At 36.5% G+C, this 25,115-nt stretch overlaps 1 protein-coding gene across 10 annotated transcripts in view; it reads right to left on the bottom strand.

Moving 5' to 3' along the window:
• Nucleotides 1–25,115, bottom strand: part of LOC123803818 (NADPH oxidase 4-like) — a 175,335-nt gene that overhangs the window by 114,006 nt on the left and 36,214 nt on the right. For all 10 annotated transcript variants that reach the window (XM_087871203.1, XM_087871209.1, XM_087871200.1 and 7 more), the window contains 2 exons: nucleotides 23,224–23,296; nucleotides 18,316–18,396 (listed from right to left, as the gene is read on the bottom strand). In XM_087871203.1, the coding sequence (XP_087727329.1) occupies nucleotides 18,316–18,396; nucleotides 23,224–23,296 (154 nt within the window). The remainder of the gene's footprint in view (nucleotides 1–18,315; nucleotides 18,397–23,223; nucleotides 23,297–25,115) is intronic.

Raw genomic sequence — 25,115 nt, 5'->3', positions numbered from 1 at the left:
TCTACTGAAAGAGAAGTAGGCTTTTGAGGTAGAAATAAAGGGTGTCAAACTAATAATAATTATGCACGCTTATCAGAAATTAAGCATCTAGAAACTATTCAGAACAGGTTACCTGTAAGAGTGATTAGTAGTATACAAAAGATTTAGCCATGACCATGAGCATGCAAATCCTCAACCTTCTACCTAACATGGTAGAGCACATCCAATTATGATCTATAAAGTGGGACAAAGCTAAACAAATCTATTGTGTTTATTATTTGAAGGTTCTAGGCTCCCAAATACCCATGTAGAGCCCCCACTTGAGGTGAGGTTTTCTTTTGTGATTCAGTCTCCCTAGAACTTTCCCCTAACACCTAGGAATAGGTGGAATCACTGTATGTCCTGGTTCACACACAAGACGCTGCTTAATTAATAGCATCCCATTTCATTCTCAGAAGTGTCTGGTTTGGACAATACATTATATAGCCAAGTCAAATCTAGAAGCAAGGAAAGGAACAAGGAAAAGAAGGTGTAGGGAAATAAATTGTTCTTCCTCGGTGCTAGAACAGAATTGGCTTAACATAACACTTCTAAGCTTTCCTTTCCCTGGGCTTCACCACGTTCCCATTGACATTTTAGGCACAAATGCTTCTGACTAGTAGGAAGATCACACAAGCCAGTGTGGGTGAAAGGAGCCCTCAGGCAAGTGGCTTCTAAGAAGATATCTGGGAATCGGCAATCAACACTTATCCAAATTGCATAAATACCACTATCCCCCAACGGGATGTTCTTAATTTCCTCCTCCTAAGGGCATAGTGGAGTGAGGAAAAGCCAGTACAGTAAGCCAAGTAACTTCATAAATATCTGTCTAACCCTGGTTAACTTCTTGAGCCTAAACTCCTATGAAACCTCTGGTTCATTAATGTCATTGTTGACAAAAGCTGCCCACTGTGTTCCCCTGGTTGAAAGAATAAATGATTTTAGAAACATGTACATAGAAACCCACTCCTTTTAAATCCCCCTAGAAAAAAGGACTCAAACAGAATATAAATCATGCTCTACAATGTACTCTTGCCAGCAAGTATTTCCAAATGGCAAAGAGCTCTGTTTGAAAGAATAATGTACCATGTAATATATAAATAATCTATATTAGTTTATATAATAAAATAAGATCTGAGAAGTCCAGCAGAGCTAGCACAAAAATGTTATTTACACAATTAATTGGCTCTCATTGCCATACATGCGTTTGAGGAGGCTCTTCCCCCTCTCTTTTTCAGGATCGTCACATTATGATTCCTCTCTCATATAAATAAAAAAGCAAAATACAATCACTCCCACCTAACACTCCAAGCTAGAGCCAGTGGGTGTTGACTAAGGTAAGACTGAGAGGCCAGGGTGCCAAATCTCATTTACAGCGCATTCCCTCCACATGCCTGTCAAAGGAGTAGGGTTAGTCTCTCAGCTGCAGCTTTGTGACATTCATAATTGCTTTTCCCTCCAATATCCCTTTTATCAGTAAGTGAGAATGGCAGTACATATCTCCTCCTGATGAGTTTTTCAAATGAAAAAGAAATGTCCAGTTACATTCATGTCTGAAAAGAGGAAACAGTTTTGGCTTTTTGCCCCCCTCAAATGTCTTTCTGAATTGAAATATCTTTAATATAGCACGCAAATAGCAACCTCCTAGAAAGGCATATTAAAAATTAAAATAAAAAAAATTCCCTCAGGAGGAGGCTTGTCTTGCAAGTCCCAAAGTAAACCTTTATTGTTAAAATCAATTGAATTTTTGAGACCTAACAATGTTATAAAAATTGTTGCCCTTTCAAGGAATATTCTTTTGATCTGCTAAGCAGTTTTCATTATAATTTCATCAAATTACTTTGTAGATAGGAAAATCTGGGCTCTTCAAAAGTGCTGTGTCTTTATCAGAAAAAAAAAAAAGACTCTTCAAACAGTTAAATGTAGAGTTTCTTCCTAAAACAGCTATTAGGTATTGGCACAAGTATAATTTTTTTCCTGCTAACATTTGAATATGCCTATATTATGCCTACATTGCTATATTCACTTATTTAAACCTGAGACAACCTGATGATGTGACTTTATTAATCCCATCTAATAGTTAAGAAAAAGAAAGGACAAATTATCTGGCAAGGTCATACAGATATTAATGACGTACCTCTTAATTGCCATGCTTTTTTGACCTCTTGGAAAGGAAAATTTGCATATTTTAAAGATACCTTTAACTACTGAAAAGAAACATCTGAGTTTAATGTATATGAAATGTGTTTTTTTAGGGTGTCATGCAATAGATTTGCTTATAAATAATTGAAAAAAATCTAAAACACAGGTAACAAGTATGAAAATTAGGTTAAGCTAAGGGCATGGGTAATCATGGAACAAGACAACTAGGTCCTAAATAATGGCTGCAATATTTGGAGCAAAAAAGATAAACTTTCCATGTTGCCAATGTCATGTCATATATCCCCAGAGCACCACATTTACGGTGGTTTCCAGCTTTAAAAGGGATACAAGGGAAGCATACCAAAGTGCAGCCAGCCTAAGTTAGTGGTGAGGAATGTGGGCTCAGGAATCTGATTCCTGGGTTCAAACCCAAACTCTTCTACTAACTACCATGACTTTTAACAAGTTACTTCCCCTCTGCCACTGCCCCTGTTCTGTCACCTGGTTAATGATAATAATAATAATAATAATAATAATAATAATAATAATAATAATAGCAACAACAGCAACAGCAGCAGATTTTACCAGGGCTGTTGGGAGGATTTAATTAGATCAAACATTAGTAAGGTACAAGATAAGTACTCAATGAATATTAACTATTAAAATATTTTTTAAAGTGTGGAATAATGATAAGACTTGAAATAATCATCAAGCAAAGAACAGATGAGCACAATTTGAAGGAGAGGGGCTCAATTTCCATGGCCTACAGAGTCACAGCTGTTGAAGTCACCGAATTAAAGTAAAATAAATTCTGGTTCAAAAGGGAAAGAACTTTGTGAAAATTAGAGGTTCCCAAAGACAGAATTGGCTTTTCAGAATTAGACATTTACTCAGTTTGTATGGGAGACTCAAGGCATCTTACTAGAGATATCCTTTAAGCTTCCTTCAAAACTTGAAATTCTATAAAAACAAAACTGACCTTCAAAAAATCACTGGAAGCAACTGCTCCTCCTACTGCGAAAGGCTGCTTAGGCAGAGAGACCAATCAACAATCTCTAATCATTTCATCCTTGAAGCCTAAAATTTTCTAAAATTTCTAGCCTATATTGAATTCTTGAAAATAAAATATGTTTATACCAGGAAAATATGCAGTCTAAAATACTCTCTAGCTCTTTCAACTGACGTTTTAATTCCAAACTAATTAGCAATGCTGGGAGACTAAAGATCATATATTATATTGTTCCACTATACCTCATTATACTACTTAGCACACTGATAGAGTAAATGGCCAGAAAATACTGATTTCCTGTCCCCTACCTAAAGCACACTCTTTAACAGAAATCTCAATATAAATCCAAGAACCTTATTTTGAATAACTGCATTTTATTTACTCATATAACCAAAAGCTAAAGAATGAAATTATCAAGGTATTTCATATAACAAAGATATTTCTAAGTTCTCAACATTGGCACAAATGATAATAATTTCAATAGATTTACTTAAATATTTTATTTATTTATTCGACAGAGATAGAGACAGCCAGCGAGAGAGGGAACACAAGCAGGGGGAGTGGGAGAGAAAGAAGCAGGCTCATAGCAGAAGAGCCTGATGTGGGGCTCGATCCCATAACGCCGGGATCACGCCCTGAGCCGAAGGCAGACGCTTAACCGCTGTGCCACCGAGGCGCCCCTAATAATTTCAATAGATTTACTTAGATCCTTTAGTAATAAATTTTTTTTGAGAAATGTTCCATTTTGAAAAAGCTGTAAAATTTACCACCAGTAAATTTTCCCACACCAGAAGCATAATCTATGTGGCTTTATTCAAAATTTAACTTCACAGGGTTACAAAGCTTTAGTTATAAGATGGGAAAGTTCTGAGGATCTAATGTACAGCATGATGACTATAGTTAATAATACCATACTGTATACTTGAGATTTCCTAAGAGAGTAGATCTTAAGCCTTCTCACTGGGGTGGGGGAGGGGAAGGTAAGTGTAAAGTCTTAGATGTGTTAATTCACTTGGTTGGGATAATCATTTCACAACATATATGTATATCATCACAGTATATACTTAAAATATATTACTTTGCAATATATAATATATAATTTTATCAATTATACATCAATAAAAATTTAATTCCATAAAAATGTGTACTATAGAATCCTTATAGAATTACATATTTGTTGTATGACACTGATTTCAGTATTAGAATGGTTGTTTTCTACTAATAGTTTGTGACAATTAAGTTAGTATAAGAAATTGTTACATATAATTCACTCTGCAGATGCCTTTTGTTATTTCTTTGCATAAATTAAAGTCACTTTCTGTTTATAACCCTTGTTTTACAAAAGTAAATTCAAATTTTAAATATGCCTCCTTTTATGTCCAAAAAATAAAGAAAGAACTCTCAATACAAGCTTCTTTAAACTTAAGAAATCTGTTTGAACTCCTGAACCTTTTTTAAAAATTTGACTCTATTTTGAATTACAAAGAAACAGATATTTTCAGTTTTAACTGAGTACAACATAATGCTCAAAGAATGCATAACTAATTATACTAACAAATGACTGCATTTTTCTCTCATTTGTTACAGATAGATGAGAGAGACCACAATCCCAGATAAATCAAGATATTAACCTTTAAAAAAAAAATCTTAACACCAAGTTCTCAGTACAGAGCTCTCCAAAACACCAAAACCTAGTAGTAAAAAAATATGAGTTTTTGGGTCACAATGGCTGAATTTGAATCCAGGATCCATCAGTTAGGTAAACTACCAAATTACTTAATCTTCCTAAACTTCAGTTTTCTGACCTGTAAACAGGGTTTAACAATATTATTTTATCCTTGTAAAACTGTGATCCCTGAAGACATAAAACATCTAAATCATTCTGAATTTATCTTTGGTATATAGTAAACATTATGTAATTATTTTAAATTACAGTTAACATTACTAGCATCTGTTTACCCATAGTTCATTTTATGATAATAGCCCTGACAGGCAAACAAGCCATTTAAATAACAGAGTGTAAACCAAACTTTCTGTACTGAGAACTTTCTTGGTGTCCTAATGTTCCTTAAAACATATTATCCCCACAAAGGAATAGAACCCAGAGCTTCATCAGACCATGGCCCTCTTCTTCGTGTGGCAGGAATAACTAACCGGAAATCAGGATAATAATGTGTGGCTGTGTTTCTGATGCTCTATAACTATATGTTCTGGAACCCAGTACAGAACAAATTGAGCCAGGACATATATGAGAGACCCATATAATACTGCTGTCTAAACCAGTGGTCTCCAAAATCAGAGGAGAAAAAAAAAAACATTTTAAACACGCACCCTGAAATAAATACATAGTTTATGTATATGACCTACTGTAGTGACAAAGTACATTAGAAAACATTCTGAGGAAGGAATTAACAGCAGATCTGAACCTTTCTCCAAACACTGTCTCCCTGGAAACATTTTGGGCTATGATAAGTGGGGAATGCCAGCTGTGTTTCCAGGCAACATTGTTTATTATAGGTGGAATGCATCCAGACCAGGAGGGCTATGAGTGCACTATAAAATTGTTCAGGACTCAGACCTCAGTTTCCTGTGTGCGGTGTGTTCTCACAACTGAGGAGATCCCTTGAGGAGATCGGGGCTGCTACCAAGATACTGGTTCCTGTGGACCATGAGCCTTATGCAAGGCAAGGTAGTCCATGCCTACCTGTATGGTTTATTCATTTTGAAACTGAGTTGGTATACGGGAGGCAAGGGAGAGGAGATGGGAAATAATTCCTAACCAACCAGAGGGATCTCCACAGAAGAAGGACCTGACATTATCCTAATTGACTTCCTGTTTCCTGTCCTCTATTATTCTATGCAATCAAGTGAACCTGATATCAGACGATGGCCTATTGTGTCATATTATGTGAGTCTCAAGACAAAACCACACTCTACTCTGGTGATCATGGAGATACATGCATATAAATGTACATTATTTCCTTCCTCTAAGCTAATGGATTACTTTAAGCACTATACATTTGAGTAAACTGCTTGGGTTAAAACACTTTTCAGAATATTGGGGGTATATTCTTTGTAACAGGCTTAGGATACTTTCTTTTTTTCTGTTGTGATCTTCTGATGTTTTTGAGAGATCTTTCTCTTTGGTCATTGTAAACCTTTGGCTTTCTCTACAACTATTATTGCAACTAGGCCTCATTATTTTGTTTGTATTTCTATTTATTTATTTTAATTAAGTTTTGTATTTTAATGCCAGTATACTTAACATTAGTTAACATTCCAGTATAGAAACATAACAGTTTTAAAAGCCAGGAAATACCAGCTCACATTGTGCCCATCCCCATCACCCCTCGCAGGGGCAGGGCGACTCTACCCAAAGAGGGCTGCCTGAGTATCAGCGCGGCAGGCCCCTCCACCAGAACGCAGGCTAAAAAATCAAGAAGCCCACATCCCTAAGGTCCCTATAAAGCAAGTGCACACTGCCTGGGTCCTGGTCAATAATTTGGGCTCTGGGCATCCCTGCAACCTCTCCTCACCAGAATGACGAGGAGGAGAAATCTCCCCCAGCAAAGAAAAGGTAATGAGACTGTGGCCTCTGCCACAGAACTGATGGATATGGACATAACCAAATTGTCAGAAATGGAGTTCAGAGTAACAATGGTCAAGATGATGTGTAGACTTGGAAAAAATATTAATGAAAATATTAATGAAAATATAGAATCTCTAAGGGCAGAAATGAAAGTGAATCTGGCAGAAATTAAAAATACTATGAATCAAACGCAGTCTAAACTAGACGCTCTGACGGCCAGGGTAAATGAGGCAGAAGAACGAATTAGTGAATTGGAGGATGGGATGGTAAAAGAGAAAGTTAAAACAGAAACATGGCACAAAAAAATCCAATCTCAAAAATGTAGATTAAGGGGGATTACCGACTCAATGAAACATTCCAATGTCAGAATCATCGGCATCCCTGAGGGGGTGAAGAAAGAGAGGTCTAGAAGAGATATTTCAATAAATTGTAGCTGAAAATTTCCCTAATCTGGCAAATGAAACAAGCATTCATGTCCAAGAGGCAGAGAGGACACCTCCCAAGGTCAATCACAACAGACCTACACCACATCACATCATAGTGCATTTCGCAAATATTAGATCCAAGGATACAGTATTGAAAGTGGCCAGAGGGAAGAAAATCCTTATGTACAGAGGTAAAAATATCAGAATAATGTCAGACCTGTCTACAGAGACCTGGCAGGATAGGAAGTGTTGGCAGCATATTTTCACAGCTCTATCCAAGAAGAACATGAAGCCAAGGATCCTTTATCCAGCAAGGCTGTCATTTACAATTGATGGAGAGATAAGGACCTTCCAGGATTGGCAGAAACTGACCAAATTCGTAACCACCAAACCAGCCCTACAGGAGATATTAAGGGGGATTCTGTGAAAGTAAAAAGGCCCCAAGAGTGATACAGAACAGAAATTTACAATCTATAGAAACAAAGACTTCACATGGAAACATGACATCATTAAAATGATATCTCTCAATAATCACTCTCAATGTGAATGGCGTAAATGCTCCCATTAAATGCCACAGGGATGCAGATTGGATAAAAAGACATAACCCATCCATTTGCTGTATACAAGAGACTCATCTTGAACCTAAAGATACATCCAGACTGAAAGTGAATGTATGGAAAACCATTTTTCATGCCAATGGACCTCAAAAGAAAGCTGGGGTAGCAATTCTCATATCAGAGAGATTAGATTTTAAACTAAAGACTGTAGTTAGAGATACGGAAGGAGACGATATTATTCTTAAAGGATGTATCCAACAAGTGGATATGACAATTATAAATATCTATGCCCCCAACAGGGTAGCAGCAAGATACACAAGCCAACTCTTAACCAGAATAAAGAGACATATAGATAATTTACGTTAATAGTAGGGGACCTCAACACTCCACTCTCAGCAATAGACAGATCACCTAAGCAGAAAATCAAGAAAGAAACAAGAGCTTTGAATGACATACTGACCAGATGGACCTCATAGATATATACAGAACACTACACTCCAGAACAACAGAAACTCGTTCTTTTTGAATGCACATGGAACTTTCTCGAGAATAGACCATATACTGGGTCACAAAACATATCTCAACCGATACCAAAATACTGAGATTATTCCCTGCATATTCTCAGACCACAATGGGTTGAAATTGGAACTCAATCACAAGGAAAAATTTGGAAGAAACTCAAACACTTGGAACCTAAGAACCATCCTGCTCAAGAATGACTGGGTAAACCAGGAAATTAAAAATCAGATTAAGCAATTTTTGAAGACCAACAAGAATGAAAACACATTGGTCCAAAACCTATGGGATACTGCAAATTTGGTCCTAAGGGGAAAATACATAGCCATCCAAGCCTCTCAAAAGAATAGAAAAATCTAAAATGGAGTTTTTATATTCTCACCTTAAGAAGCTGGAGCTGGAACAGAAGAACAGGCCTAACCCACGCACGAGAAGGCAGTTGATCTAGATTAGAGCAGAGATCAATGAATTAGAAACCAGGAGCACAGTAGAGCAGATGAAGAGAACTAGAGGCTGGTTCTTTGAAAGAATAAATGAGATTGATAAGCCACTGGCCAGACTGATTCAAAAGAAGAGGGAAAGAAAATACAGCATCCTTTCCTGACTAAAACCATTCAAAGTGTAGGAATAGATGGTACATTTCTCAAGATCATAAAAACCATTTATGAAAAACCTACAGCAAATATTATTCTCAACAGGGAAAAGCTGGAAGCCATTGTTAAGATCAGCAACAAGACAAGGATGCCCACTCTCGCCACTATTATTCAACATAGTACTAGAAGTCCTTGCAACAGCAATCAGAAAACAAAAAGGGATAAAAGGTATCCAAATCGGCAAAGAAGTCAAACTGTCTCTCTTCACAGATGACATGATACTCTATATGGAAAACCCAAAAGAATCCACTCCCAAACTATTAGAAGTTAAAAAGCAATTCAGTAATGTGGCAGGATACAAAATCAATGATCAGAAATCAGTTGCATTTCTATACACGAATAATGAGACTGAAGAAAGAGAAATTGGGGAATCCATCCCATTTATAATAGCACCAAAAATCATATGTTACCTTGGAATTCACTTAACCAGAGACATAAAGGATCTACATTCTAGAAACTATAAATCACTCTTGAAAGACATTGAAGAAGACACAAAAAGATGGAAAAATATTCCATGCTCATGGATCAGAAGAATTAACATAGTTAAAATGTCCACGCTACCCAGGGCAATCTACACTTTCAATGCTATCCCGATCAAAATACCGATGACATTTTTCAAGGAACGGGAACAAATATTCCTTAAATTTCTATGGAACCAGAAGGCCCCGAATCGCCAAGGAACTGATGAAAAGGAAAAACAAAGCTGGGGGCAACACAATGCCGGATTTCGAGCTGTACTACAAAGCTGTGATCACAAAGAGCATGGTACTGGCACAAAAATAGACACATAGACCAATGGAACAGAATATAAAACCCAGAAATGGACCCTTGTCTCTTTGGGCAACTAATCTTTGACAAAGCAGGAAAAAACATCTAGTGGAAAAAAGACAAGTCTCTTCAATAAATCGTGCTGGGAACATTGGACAGCTACATGCAAAAGAATGAAACTTGAGCACTCTCTCACACCATACACAAAGATAAACTCCAAATGGATGAAAGTCCTCGATGTGAGACAGGAATCCATCAAAATCCTAGAGGAGAACATAGGCAGCACCCTCTACGACATCAGCCAAAGCAAACTTTTTAATGACACATCACCAAAGGCAAGAGAAACAAAAGATAAAATGAACATGTGGGACTACATCAAGATAAAAATCTTCTGCACAGCCAAGGAAACAATCAAAAAAACTAAGAGGCAGCCCACGGAATGGGAGAATATATTTGCAAATGATGCTACAGATAAAAGACTGGTATCCAAGATCTACAAAGAATTTCTCAAACTCAATACACGAGAAACAAATAAACAAATCATAAAATGGGCAGAAGATATGAACAGACACTTTTCCAATGAGGACATACAAATGGCCAACAGACACATGAAAAAATGTTCAAAATCATTAGCCATCAGGGAAATTCAAATCAAAACCACACTGAGATACCACCTTACGCCAGTTAGAATGGCAAAAATCAACAAGGCAGGAAACAGCAATTGCTGGAGAGGATGTGGAGAAAGGGGATCCCTCCGACATTGTTGGTGGGAATGCAAGTTGTTACAGCCACTCTGGAAAACAGTGTGGAGGTCCCTTAAAAAGTTAAAAATTGAGCTACCTATGACCAAGCCATTGCACTACTGGGTGTTTACCCCAAAGATACAGACGTAGTGAAGAGAAGGGCTATATGCACCCCAATGTTCATAACAGCATTGTCCACAATAGCTAAATCGTGGAAGGAACCGAGATGCCATTCAACAGATGACTGGATTAAGAAGTTGTGGTCCATATATACAATGGAATATTACTCAGCTATCAGAAAGAACGAGTTCTCAACATTTGCTGCAACATGGACGGCACTGGAGGAGATAATGCTAAGAGAAGTATGTCAAGCAGAGAAAGACAATTATTATATGATTTCTCTCATCTATGGAGCATAAGAACTAGGAAGATCGGTAGGGGAAGAAAGGATAAAGAGGGGGGGTAATCAGAAGGGGGAATGAAGCATGAGAGACTATGGACTCTGGGAAACAAACTGAGGACTTCAGAGGGGAGGGGGTTGGGGGAATGGGAGACTGGTGATGGGTAGTAAGGAGGGCACGTATTGCATGGTGCACTGGGTGTTATAGGCAACTAATGAATCATCGAGGTTTGCATCAGAAACCAGGGATGTACTGTATGATAACTAACATAATATAATAAAAAAACATTAAAAAAAAAAGCTTAAAGGGGTAAAACAACAACCCAACTTGAATAAACTCAAACAGCTGAGAGATATTTTTCCTCTAATTAAAAATTTAGTGTTTTTTGCCCACCAGTATTGCCAGAAACAAGTGACAATTAATTCAGATGTAAAAATCTTCATGCAAACTAATTTTGAAATCTTGAAAAATATTTTCAACTTCAAAAGTATTTCACACCAAAAACAAATGACTTATTTAAAATAAATCCAAACTTCTTTATGTAAAAAAAAAAAAAAAAGACGAGAAAAAGGACCCAAATTAATAAAATTATGAATGAAAGGGGAGAGATCACAACCAATACCAATGAAAGAGGAAGTATCATTGGAAATTTTCACCAACAACTTTATGTCAATAAATTAAACAACTGGAAGAAATGGATGCCTTCCTGGAAACCTATAAACTACCAAAACTGAAACTGGAAGAAATTGATGATTTAAACAGACCAATTAATTATGAAGATATTGAAGCAGTGATCAAAAACATCCCCAAAAACAAGAGTCCAGGGCCTGACGGATTCCTGTGGGAATTCTACCAAACGTTCAAAAAAGAAATATTACCTATTCTCCTGAAGCTGTTTCAAAAAATAGAAACAGAAGGAAAACTACCAAACTCATTCTATGAGGCCAGTATTACCGTGATCCCCAAACCAGGCAAAGACCTCATCAAAAAGGAGAATTACAGACTGATACCCCTGATGAATGTGGACGCCAAAATTCTCAACAAGATCCTAGCTAATAGGATCCAACAGTACATTAAAAGGATTATCCATCATGACCAAGTGGGATTCATCCGTGGGATGCAAGGGTGGTTCAACATTCGCAAATCTATCAGTGTGATAGATCATATCAACAAAAAAAGAGTCAAGAACCATACGATCCTCTCAATTGATGCAGAAAAAGCATTTGACAAAATACAGCATCCTTTCCTGATTAAAACCCTTTAGAGTGTAGGGATAGAGGGTACAATCCTCAATTTCATAAAAACCAACTATGAAAAGCCTACAGCGAATATCATTCTCAATGGGGAAAAGCTGGAAGCCTTTCCTTAAGATCAGGAACACGACAAGGATGTCCACTCTCAACATTATTATTCAACATAGCACTAGAAGTCCTTACAACAGCAATCAGACAACAAAAAGGGATAAAAGGTATCAAAATCAGCAAAGAAGAAGTCAAACTGTCTCTCTTCGCAGATGACTTGATACTCTATATGGAAAACCCAAAAGAATCCACTCCCAAACTACTAGAAGTTATAGAGGAATTCAGTAATGTGGCAGGATACAAAATCAACGCTCAGAAATCAGTTGCATTTCTATACACGAACAATGAGACTGAAGAAAGAGAAAGTAGGGAATCCATCCCACTTACAATAGCACCAAAAATCATACATTACCTTGGAATTCACTTAATCAGAGACGTAAAGTATCTATATTCTAGAAACTACAAATCACTCTTGAAAGACATTGAAGAAGACACAAAAAGATGGAAAAATATTCCATGCTCATGCATCAGAAGAATAAACATAGTTAAAATGTCTATGCTACCCAGAGCAATCTACACTTTCAATGCTATCCTGATCAAAATACCAATGACATTTTTCAAAGAACTGGAACAAATAGCCCTTAACTTTGTGTGGAACCAGAAAAGTTCCCCGAACCGTCAAGGAATTGTTGAAAAGGAAAAGCAAAGCTGGGGGCATCATGTTGCCAGATTTCAAGCTATACTACAAAGCTGTGATCACAAAGACAGCATGGTACTGGCACAAAAACAGACACATAAACCAATTGAACAGAGTAGAGAACCCAGAAATGGACCCTCAGCTCTTTGGGCAACTAATCTTTGACAAAGCAGGAAAAAACATCCAGTGGAAAAAAGACAGTCTCTTCCATAAATGGTGCTGTGAAAATTGGACAGCTACATGCAAAAGAATGAAACTTGACCACTCTCTCACACCATACACACAGATAAACTCCAAATGGATAAAAGACCTCGATGTGAGACAGGATTCCATCAAAATCATAGAGGAGAATTAGGCCGCAACCTCTTTGACATCGGCCACAGCAATTTTTTTCATGACACATCTCCAAAGGCAAGAGAAACAAAAGAAAAAATGCACTTGTGGGACTTCATCAAGATAAAATTTTCTGCACAGCCAAGGAAACAGTCAAAAAAACTAAGAGGCAGCCCACAGAATGGGAGAAGATATTTGCAAATGACACTACAGATAAAAGATTAGTATCCAAGATCTACAAAGAACTTCTCAAACTCAATACACAAGAAACAAATAATCAAATCAAAAAATGGGCAGAAGATATGAACAGACTCTTTTCCAATGAAGACATACAAAGGGCCATATGCACCCCAATGATCATAGCAGCATTGTCCACAATAGCCGAAGCGTGGAAGGAGCCGAGATGCCCTTCAACAGATGACTGGATTAAGAAGTTGTGGTCCATATACAATGCAATATTACTCAGCTATCAGAAAGAACGAATTCTCAACATTTGCTGCAACATGGACGGCACTGGAGGAGATAATGCTAAGTGAAATAAGTCAAGCAGAGAAAGACAATTATCATATGATTTCTCTCATCTATGGAACATAAGAACTAGGAAGATCAGTATGGGAAGACAGGGATAAAGAAGGGGGGGTAATCAGAAGGGGGAATGAAGCATGAGAGACTATGGACTATGAGAAACAAACTGAGGGCCTCAGAGGGGAGGGGGGTGGGGAAATGGGATAGACCGGTGATGGGTAGTAAGGAGGGCACGTATTGCATGGTTCACTGGGTGTTATACGCAACTAATGAATCATCGAACTTTACATAGGAAACCGGGGATGTACTGTATGGTGACTAACATAATATAATAAAAAAAAAACATTAAAAAAAAAGAAGAAAAAAACAAATGGCTAACAGACATATGAAAAAATGTTCAAAATCATTAGCCATCAAGGAGATTCAAATCAAAACCACATTGAGATACCACCTTATGCCAGTTAGAATGGCAAAAATGGACAAGGCACGAAACAACAAATGCTGGAGAGTATGTGGAGAAAGGGGATCCCTCTTACACTATTGGTGGAAATGCAAGTTGGTACAGCCACTTTGGAAAACAGTGTGGAGGTCCCTTAAAAAGTTAAAAATTGAGCTACCCTATGATCCAGCAATTGCACTACTGGGTATTTACCCCAAAGATATGGATATAGTGAAGAGAGGGCCATATGCACTCCAATGTTCATAGCAGCATTGTCCACAATAGCTTAATTGTGGAAGGAGCCAAGATTCCCTTCAACAGATGACTGGATTAAGAAGATGTGATCCATATATAGAATGGAATATTACTCAGCCATCAAAAAGAATGATTTCACAACATTTGCAGCAACATGGATGGGACTGGAGGAGATTATGCTAAGTGAAATAGGTCAAGCAGGGAAAGACAATTATCCTATGGTTTCACTCACTTATGGAACATAAGAAATAGCGGAAAGATCGGTAGGAGAAGGAAGGGAAGAATGAAGGTGGGGTAAACAGAAGGGGGAACGAACCATGAGAGACTATGGACTCTGGGAAACAAACAGAGGACTTCAGAGGGGAAGGGGGTGGGGGATTGGGATAGGCCAGTGATGGGTATTAAGGAAGGCACATATTGCATGGTGCACTGGGTGTTATACGCAAGTAATGAATCATGGAACATTATATCAAAAACTAGGGATGTACCCTATGGTGATAATATAACATAATACAAAATTATTATTAAAAAAAAAAAAGAGCAGAAGGAGAGGGACAAGCCGACTCCGCACTGAGCTCGGAGCCTGAAACAGGGCTCAATCTCACAACTATAAGATTATGACCTGCACTGAAACTAGGAGTTGTACATTTAACCAACTGAGTCACCCAGGCACCCCAGAAATTGACTACCTGTGATATAATTTCATTCAACTCTGCATCTTAGTAAGGACCAAAAAACATAATGCTGTTTCTCAGCTGCCAGACCAAATCTTCATGAACTTTGTGATTATAGCTGTTGTTACAGTAGAATCAAATTTGTCTTCCCTGATGAGCTTTTCCAAGTAAATTTTAAAAGCCGTGGTTAAAAAAGAAAAAAAAAGGAAAGAAACATAACAGTTTCAGGTGTACAATATAGTGATTCAACAATTCTTCATTAGTCAGATTCCGTGAATCCCAATATTTATAGCATCATTACCAACAATAGCGAAACTATGGAAAGAGCCCAAGTATCTATAGACTGATGAATGGCTAAAGAGGATGTGTTATTTTTATATACAATGGAATACTACTCAGCCATCAAAAAAAGAAATCTTGCCATTTGCAACAATGTGGATGGAACTAGAATGCATTATGCTAAGCGAAATAAGTCAGCCAGAGAAAGACAATTATCATATGATTTCACTCATATGTGAAATTTAAGAAACAAAACATGAACATGGGAAGGTAAAAAAGAGAGGGAGAAAGGAAGCAAACCAAAAGAGACTCTTAACTATAGAGAACAAACTAACGGTTGATGGAAGGAGTGGCCAGGGAATGGGCTAGATGGGTGATGGGTATTGAGGGCACTTGTGATGAGCACTGGGTGTTGTATGTAAGTGATGAATCACTAAATTCTAAACCTGAAGCCAATTTTACCATATATGTTAACTAGAATTTAAATACAAACTTGAAATAAAAAAACAGTGCTCATCATGATAAATGTACTTTTTAATCTCCATCACTTATTTTACCCACCCCCCTACCCACTTTCCCTCTGGTAACCATCAGTTTGTTCTCTAAGAATCTGTTAAGAGTTGTTCTCTTAACAGTCTGTTTCTTGGGGTGCCTGTGTGACTCAGTCAGTTAAGCAGCTGCCTTCAGCTCAGGTCATGATTCCAGGGTCCTGGGATCAAGCCCCAAGTCGGGCTCCCTGCTTAGCAGGGAGCCTGCTTCTCCCTCTCCCTCTGCCTGCTGCTCCCTGGCTTGTGCTCTCGCTCTCTCTCTCCCTCTGTCAAATAAATAAATAAAATCTTTTTTATTTTAAAGAGTCTGTTTCTTGATTTGTGCCTTTTTTTCTTTGCTCGTTTGGTTTCTTAAATTCCACATATGAGCGAGATCATATGGTATTTGTCGTTCTCTTACAGACTTATTTCACTTAGCATTATACTCTCTAAGTCCATCCATACTGTTGTAAATGGCAAGATTTAATTCTTTTTTTATAGCTGAATAATATTTCATTGTATATACCTACTACATGTTCTTTATCCATTCATCAATTGATAGACACTTGGGCTGCTTCCATAGTTGGGCTATTGTAAATAATGCTGCTTATTAACATAGGGGTGCATGTATCTTTGAATTAGTGTTTTTGTATTCTTTGTGTAAATACCCAATAATGTGACTGCAGGATCACAGGGTGGTTTTATTTTTAACTTCTGGAGGAAACTCCATACTGTTTCCCACAGTGGCTGCACCAATTTGCATTCCCCCCAACAGTGCGAGGGGGGTTTCTATATCTCCACATTCCTGCCACCACTAGTTGCTTGTGTTTTTGTTTTAGCCATTCTGACAGGTGTGAGGTGATATCTCACTGTGGTTTTGATTCGTATTTCCCTGACGATGTGTGATGTTGTACATCTTTTCATGTGTCTGTTGGCCATCTGGGTATCCTCTTTAGAGAAATGTCTGTTGATGTCTTCTGCTGATTTTTTAAAGATTTATTTAGTTTTTAGAGAGAGTGTGCACATGAATGGGGGGGAGGGGAGGAGGGAGAGGGAGAGATAGAATCTCAAGCAGACTCCCTGCTGAACGTGGAGTCTGATGCGGGTCTTGATCTCACAACCCTGACATCATGACCTGAGCCAAAACTAATAGTTGGATGCTTAACTGACTGTGCCACTCAGGCAATCTGTTCATGTTTTCTACACATTTTTTAATTGGATTATTTGGTTTGGGTTTTGAGTTATATCAGTTCTTTATATATTTTGGATACTAAACCTTTATCAGGTATATCATTTGCAAGTATCTTCTCCCATTCAGTAGGTTGCCTTTTACTCTTGTTAATTGTTTCCTTCACTGTGCAGAAGCTTTCTGTTTTGATGGAGTCCCAATAGTTTATTTTGCTTTTACTTCCCTTCCCTCAGGAGACATATCTAGAAAAATGTTGCTATGGGCTTCTAGGCCTTTTTAAACTAAAAACCGATAACTCTGTTGTTACAAATTCTGCAGCAGCAACACATAAGGAATTCCTAAAAATACAAACACTAAAATACCTTCTTGAAGTCTGCACTTCTTATTAACTTTCTCTTAGACATTATCAGGATATAACTATAGAGGGGCTTCTGGCTGGCTGTCAGTTTACCATCCAACTCTTGATTTTGGCTCAGGTCATGATCTCAGGATTGTGAGATCATGCTCAGCGTCAGACTCTACACTGGGCATGGAGCCTGCTTAAGATTCTCTCTCTCTCTCTCCCTCTGCCACTCCCCCTATCTCCCTCTACTTCTCTCTCTTAAAAAAAAAAAAAGATATAACTATAGAGGATTTTAAAGATTACAATACTGTGGGGGCACCTGGGTGGCTGAGTCAATTAAGCATCTGACTCTTGATTTCAGGTCAGGTTATGATCTCAGGGTCCTGGGATCAAGCCCCGCAGTGGGCTCCATGCTCAGCGGGGAGTCTGTTTCTCTCTCCACCCCTCCACCTTCTCACACTCTCTCTCTAATAAATAAATACATCTTTTTTGAAAACCTGCAATACTGTGGGAGAAGTAACTATTTCAGTTTTATTTTTTTTTTAAGATTTTATTTATTTATTTGACAGGGAGAGAGAGCACAAGCAGGGGCAATGGGAGAGGCAAAAGCAGGCTCCCCGATGAACAGGGAACTGGATGCAGGGGCCCAATCCGACCCTGGAAAAATGACCCAAGCCAAAGGCAGATGCCTAACTGACTGAGCCACCCAGGCACCCCAACTCTTTCAGTTTTAATACACTTTTATACAACTTTCATTAAAATATGCTATGCTAAAAATAGAACTATCTCTTCATTTCTGAGACTACTTTCAATTCCAAGTAACCAAATAATTTTACCACTTCCTATGATAATTCCTATAGATTTGTCTTTCATTACCCCATGTTTAGGCATACATGTTTTTAAAAATATTTTAAAATATTTTTTAAACTTACCCTGAAACATGTAACATCAGCAGCATGTAGAAGACAAAGAAGAGATTATGAGTATACCAGAAGATGTCATAGTTGGAAACTCTGAAAAAACAAATAACTTCATTTCAATGCTACTTTACACCCCATCATTTCGGACACATGTCAAAATTGAAGACAGTTAAAATAGGAGTTATCTCAGATTTATCTATTAGTATCAAAGTATTAGCATACCATGCAGAGAAAACTGACAAAATTATAAGTAATACTTTATCATTTTGAAGGTTTTTGTATTTCAAATAAAGATACATGGAAGGAATTAAAATAAAATGTTTATTTTAAAGTTATGATGATGTAAGATTGAGGAGTAGGTAATAGGCTGCTAATATGAACTTTTATTATCCTTTTGATCAATATTCTCAATTTCCAAGTGATATCTAAAACAAATAATGCTCCTATCCCAATATATATTGTGAGAGGAGTCCAAAGGAAAGTCAAATTGAGAGAAATTAAAGAAATGCTCATTAAAGTTTTCTATTGTTTTCCTGAACAGCATATATGTTAAATATAACACCTTGGTGTTATTGCCCTGGGGGAGAACCAAGGGTCTGAAAAGGAAGGGGTATGATAAGCACAACCCATGAAATTTTTGAGAAAAGTAAACAGACTAACAGTTACTTCATTTCATATGTCTGGATGAATATTCATACTAGTATCTTGGAAGTGGATGGCAGAAATTGGTAAAAGCTTCTTAGAGGATTCTGTTACAACCCCTAGAAACTTTTAGAACCCCTGATTTAAACAGTATTCAATTGATTGGCATTTACTTCATCCAGAGCTTTTGATAATCATAAATGAGATCATTAACATGCTTGTAACATATGCCTTTTTGCACATACCTGTTTCTTTTTGAACCTAAATTCCTAGAAGTGGAATTACCATGTCAAAGGACACACATTTTGTTTTTTATACACATTGCGCATTGCTCTCTGAAAACATTTATCAATTACAAACCCCACTGTAGAGTAGGAGAGCCTGTTTCTCAAACCCAGACTCCACTTTATACATTTTCGTTATTTTGTATTAAGTGGAATTGGGTATTATTTCCTTTGTGTGTTACTTGCTTTTAATTCTTCTGTGATTTATTTCTTCATGATAATTATCCATTTCTACAGGGTATTTTTCTTAATTGTTGCATGTAAACTATTTAAATTTTAAGTATGTACTAGTTTCATATAATTATGATAATTTATTACTGGGCGAATTTCTTCTAAATTTTTAGTGGCATAATTTTTTTTTTACAGTTACCTCTAACTTATCTAGAATTTCATTCACATAAGCTTTATTTTCCTCATAACTTTGTAACATATACATTTATATGTTATATATATATATATATATATATATATATATATATATATATATATATATATATATATAAATATATAATCAAAGTCCCTTCCAGGGCTTTCTATCAATTCTGTCATTAGGTTCAATTCCTTAGCCATCTTTGCAATTAAGTTCTATTCTGTTTTAAGTCACTGAAGCTTAATCATGTTAATGTTTAGTAAGCCACAGTGCCCCTTTTACTCCTCTTTGGAACATGTACTTGGATGTTCTCTCAGATGAACTTTAGAATTGTTTTGCTAAGTTCAAAAACAAAATAATCTATCTTGGATTTTGACAGGAATTACAACAACCTATAAAATGATTGAGGAAGAACTCCATCTTTATGGAGTTATGGAATAAAGACTGCTTTTATTCAAATCTCTACTTATTTCTCTCAGCGAAGGTCTGTGTTTTTCTATATGGCTTTCAATAGTTTCTTATTAAGTCTATCCCTAGATATTCTATGTTTGTGTTGCAGTTGTGAGTGGTACCTTTTTATTTTACTCAATTTCCAAATTGATAATAGCTGTTACCTAAAAGCCATTTTTAATATTTGTTTTATGTTCATTTACCTAATCTGACTCTTTAATTTGGTATAATACTATTTTTTTTCCCCATAGTTCTCTTGGATTTTCTGGCTGGACAATTACATATACCTTTCTGGAAATAATGTTGTTGTTGCATTTTTCTAATCATTATATTTCTAATAATTATAAATGTTTCATTTCTTATCATATATAAATAATAGTAGAATTAAAAATATCACTTTGGTTTTTTCATAATTTTCCTAGGACTGTATCTTATGTTTTTTTGGTAAGTATGATCTCAGTTCTGGCTTTTATATTTTTTAATTCTATAGATGAAATTAATTCCTCGTTCATTCTACTTATTTTAATTCAGAACTAGAGCTCAGATTTAATCGCTACCATTTAAAGATCTATTGAGATGAAAATATGTTTGTATTCCTGTCACCTGCTATTAAATTATATTACTTATTTTAATAGCTTGACCACTAATGAACCATTGGTGAATTACTAGACTATATTCAATTACTCAAACTGTGGAGCCATTTATTCACTTCATTTCTCTAATGCTTTATTTCCTCACTGGTAAAGAGAAAAGGTAGAAGAAGATTATCTCCATGATCCATGGAATCCATGGGGATTCCATGATTCACCCAAGGGCACATGGGTGGCTCAGTCATTTAAAGTATCCAACTCTTGATTTCAACTTAGGTCAGGATCTTAGAGTTGTGAGATCAAGCCCCACATCGGGCTCCACATCAGTGGGGAATCTGTTTGAGGATTCTCTCTCTCTCTCTCCCTCAACCCCTCTCTCTCCTCCATCTCTATTGCTCTAAAATAAATAAATCTTTAGGGAAAAAAAAGAGAATTCCATTATTACCCCAATAAAGCTGGGAGAAAAGTAGAGTTGGTTTTACAATATCTTTTAAAGAAATGAAAAATGGGGCACCTGGCTGCATAGTCAGTTAAGCGGCTGACTCTTGATTTTAGCACAGGTCATTATCTCAGGGTTCTGCAATCGAGCCCCAAGTTGGGCTCCACACTCAGCATGGAGTCTGCTTGGGATTCTCTCTCTCCCTCTCCCTCTGCCCCTCCCTCCACTGACACAGGGGTGCATTCTCTCTCTCTAAAATAAATAAATAAATCTTTTTTAAAAAAAGAAAGAAATGAAAAACTAAAGATTAATAAACATTCACTGAGTTCTTATGAGCAGAAATGTAATGGCTCAGTTGAAAATAGAAGCTGATCTTTTTATTCCATTTTACAAAACTCTCTCTTAATTAAGGATTTTTTTCCTAGATTTAGAACACTCATGTATCTTCAATCTTGCAAATAAATATGTCATATGCCCTAATTTTCCTTCGATAATACCTAAAACTGAAAAATGAATTTTTTTTAATGAATGCTTTACCTAACTAAAAGAAAATTTCTCCCCACAAAATTGGCACTCTCATGCACTGATGTTAGAGATTTGATTTGCCTTCCTGTAAGGTGATTTTTAATTCTTATGAAAGGTGTGCTTATTGTTTGACCCAGCCATTGTACATCTAGATTTTTTCCTTGAGACATAACTGAAAATGTATGCAAAGACATATGGATAGGGGTGTTTGTTTCAGAATTGAAATACTATAAGAAATGGAATCAACCTACAATATCCAACAATAGGTGGATGGGGAAAGTAATGTATATATGAGGATATGCAGTTCCATCAATGCAGAAAAATGTTCCTAATGGGTTTAAATAACAAGCAGATTTAAAATGGTATATATAATATGATCCTATATTGGTAAAATAGATATATGAAGAGAGAGATCAGTAGTGTGAAAGGAAGAAAAAGAGAGTGGTGTTGGTGGAAGTAAGAAATGGGAAATGAGTGAGCAAGGGCAAGGAGGATTAAGCCCATAATCCTTAACACCAGAAAGTTTATAGTGCTAATCTCTGAGTGGTGAGTTTACTTGGAACATTTTATTGTATGTGGATGTGTATACAGATGTGTTCAGAAGTTCAAGGATAGACTCATTTTAATACTCTGCTGGGTAGGGGCACCTGGGTGGCCCAGTCAGTTAAGGATCAGACTCTTGAATTTGGCTCAGGTCATAATCTCAGAGTCATGGGATTGAGCCCATGTGCAGAGTCTGCTTGAGATTCTCTCTCTTCCTCTCCCTCTGCTCCCCCCTCACCCAGCTTGCTCACATGCGTGCTCTCTCTCTGTCTCTCTAAAATAAATATCTAAAATCTTTTTAAAAAATACTTTATTGGGCAATTATTTTCAATGGACGTTTATGTGTGTGCATGTGTGTGTGTTTCCATTAAATTTCACATCTCAACAAGTAGAATGATTGGGGATTTTTGAATATTATATATTATCTCTTCTTTTTGCTTTCTTAACCAAAAAGCTTGACCAGAAACATAAGATGCTATAAAATATTACGAAATACAGAACATGTCCATCAGAAAGAACATTTGAAAGTGCTCATGAAAATGTATACCTGCAGTTGCTCAAAATCTCATAAAGAGAAGAATAAATATGCATGCAGATATTTCCAGTTATTTTAGCAGATGTCAACTAACCATGTTTCCAAAGCTTCATTTAGAATACTACATTAAATTCCCACAAAACAAACTCAGACCAGGAAATGGGTTATAAAATAATTGTGATATATTCCTTTGCATATATGTTGAATTCAAGGTCATGTCTCATAGACATACACTCTTCTTCAGATTAATGACCCTGAAGAACTCAAATTTCCTTAGTCATCAAAAAGTCTCCATGTGTTTCCTTACCAACACAGAATATTTGACTAAAACAATAAAAATTTTCAAAAACAGGAAATTTTATATAGAAATGTCTCTATTTCTCTCTTAGTTATCCAAAATAGTCCATTGACCAGAATATTGATTGCATTGGCTAAGCATTCCAGTTAATCAAGACTCTTCCTGTATATGAAAGTGAGGATAATCTGAGGAAAATCTAAACACTCTGGCCAGTAAATACTGAAATAATGACTCTGACACTCACCGTATGGCATATGTAGAAGCTGTAATCATCAGGAAGAGCACCAACACCATGCCGACCCCTGTCAGGCCAGGAACTATAAAAAATGTATGTAAGTACATTTTAATTTAAACCATACAGAAAAAAAGGTACAAAAATTATTACCTTAAAATCCAAAGTACTATGCTGCTCTGTGGGAGGCCCAATTCAAATCACCTCTCTCTTTGTATGTTCCCTCTCTAAAAAAGCCTTTTTAAAATTAGCGCAGTTTCAAGGTACTTAAGGCAAAGTAGTTTTTCTACCTTTAACAGAAGAGTCCGCCTTAGTACTTTCAACTAACCCACTCAGAATGGTGAATGTGTACATACTTCTATAGGGACATGCTCTACCAAATGTACATACTATATCAAATGTCAGTAATGAAGACAACAGAAAGAAATTAAACATATGTTTGTTGGGGAGGTAGGAAAGGGGCAGCAGAAGGAAAGACTTCCAAAGGCATGAGGAAATTTTAAAGACAAAGACGAACATAATATAATAAAAAATATTATTAGAAAAAAAAGAAAAATTTAAAAAATAAAATAAAGACTGAGTGTTAAGATACGTTCATTATATTGATAGTGATGATGGTTTCATGGATATATGCACGAGTCAAAACTTATGAGAGTATGCATTAAATAGATGTAATTTATTAGCTCTTAAGTATACGTTAATAAAATTGTTTTAAAGGAGGAAAAAATATACAACAGGGCTGGGTTGACATGGAACACTCTTTACTGTTTTGGTTTTCTCCACCTCAGTACTAAAACTCCCTTCCTCTCTCAGCCCCCCTTTGATGGAACTAGTAGCTGCTTCAGTTTCAATACAAATAATTTCTTTTTGCTTTTACTATCTAGAATAATTTTAATGAAAAAGTAAACAAAACCTAAAGCTTTCTAAAACCCACAACTTCAAGTGTAGAACAAAAAAATAGATTTCAAGAAAAAAAATTATAGTGTTGATGTTTTTTAAGAACACTTGCAGGCATATTTCCTTAGTACGGAAAATACACTGCAGTCAGTGCTTCTGATGTGATATAATAACCACTTTTTAACAAAGAAAAAACTGTGCAAACGTGTTGGTTTTCAAACTTAATACTGACATGATAGATGGCTAAAAATACAATGTTAGCCCAGATAGCATATCCAAAATGAATGGCTGATATGCTATATCAAAAAGAACTAAAATCACGATAGTCTCATTTCTTATTATCTTATTCCTACTAAATAAAATATCCTGTCTATAAGTTACCATTATTTACTCTTACAATCATACAAGCAACAGTTAAGTCCCAAATGCCCCAGCTGAGAGATTCCATCTTAAATCTACATGGAAAGCGACTGAAACAATTGTATCTCCAAAAGCACAGACGTCCCCCAACTTCTCTCCTTGCCAAAGAACCACCTAGGAAACGGAAGGGCCATCATGAACTATAAGCCACTAAGAGAAGCAGACAAGCTGGGAACAACAGAAGAGCAACACAGGTATGCATCATTAGAATCCCAACAGTTTAGAAACACTGGAAAATAACATTAGAAATCTCAGTAGAGTGGAAACAAGTTTCTACTTGTAAAGAGCCACATGAGAAATTAAGGAGCTCATCTTTGTATACTTATACTTGGATACTCTTTCCTCCTCAGTCTTTCCAATGTACAGATTTGGAAGCTTAACAAGACTTCCCTTTCCTGATGTGCATAATCCAAATCATCTCTTCTTTACACTTCTTTCCCAGGGCACTCCCTTCTCCTCTTTCCCATTGCCCCAGGCAAGTACTAACTTCCTAAGAGAAGAGAAGAAGACAACTGTACTAGTTCACACTAAAGGACTAATAGTACAGAAAAATGCTATTTGCAAATAACAACATGCCTGTAAAATGA

Source organism: Ursus americanus, chromosome 21 (genome assembly GCF_024610735.1).
Source record: "Ursus americanus isolate L20-20 chromosome 21, mUrsAme1.1.p, whole genome shotgun sequence".
Classification (NCBI taxonomy): Eukaryota; Metazoa; Chordata; class Mammalia; order Carnivora; family Ursidae; genus Ursus; species Ursus americanus.
Note: the sequence above shows the minus strand (reverse complement) of the source record. Positions and strands in the feature narration are given on the sequence as shown.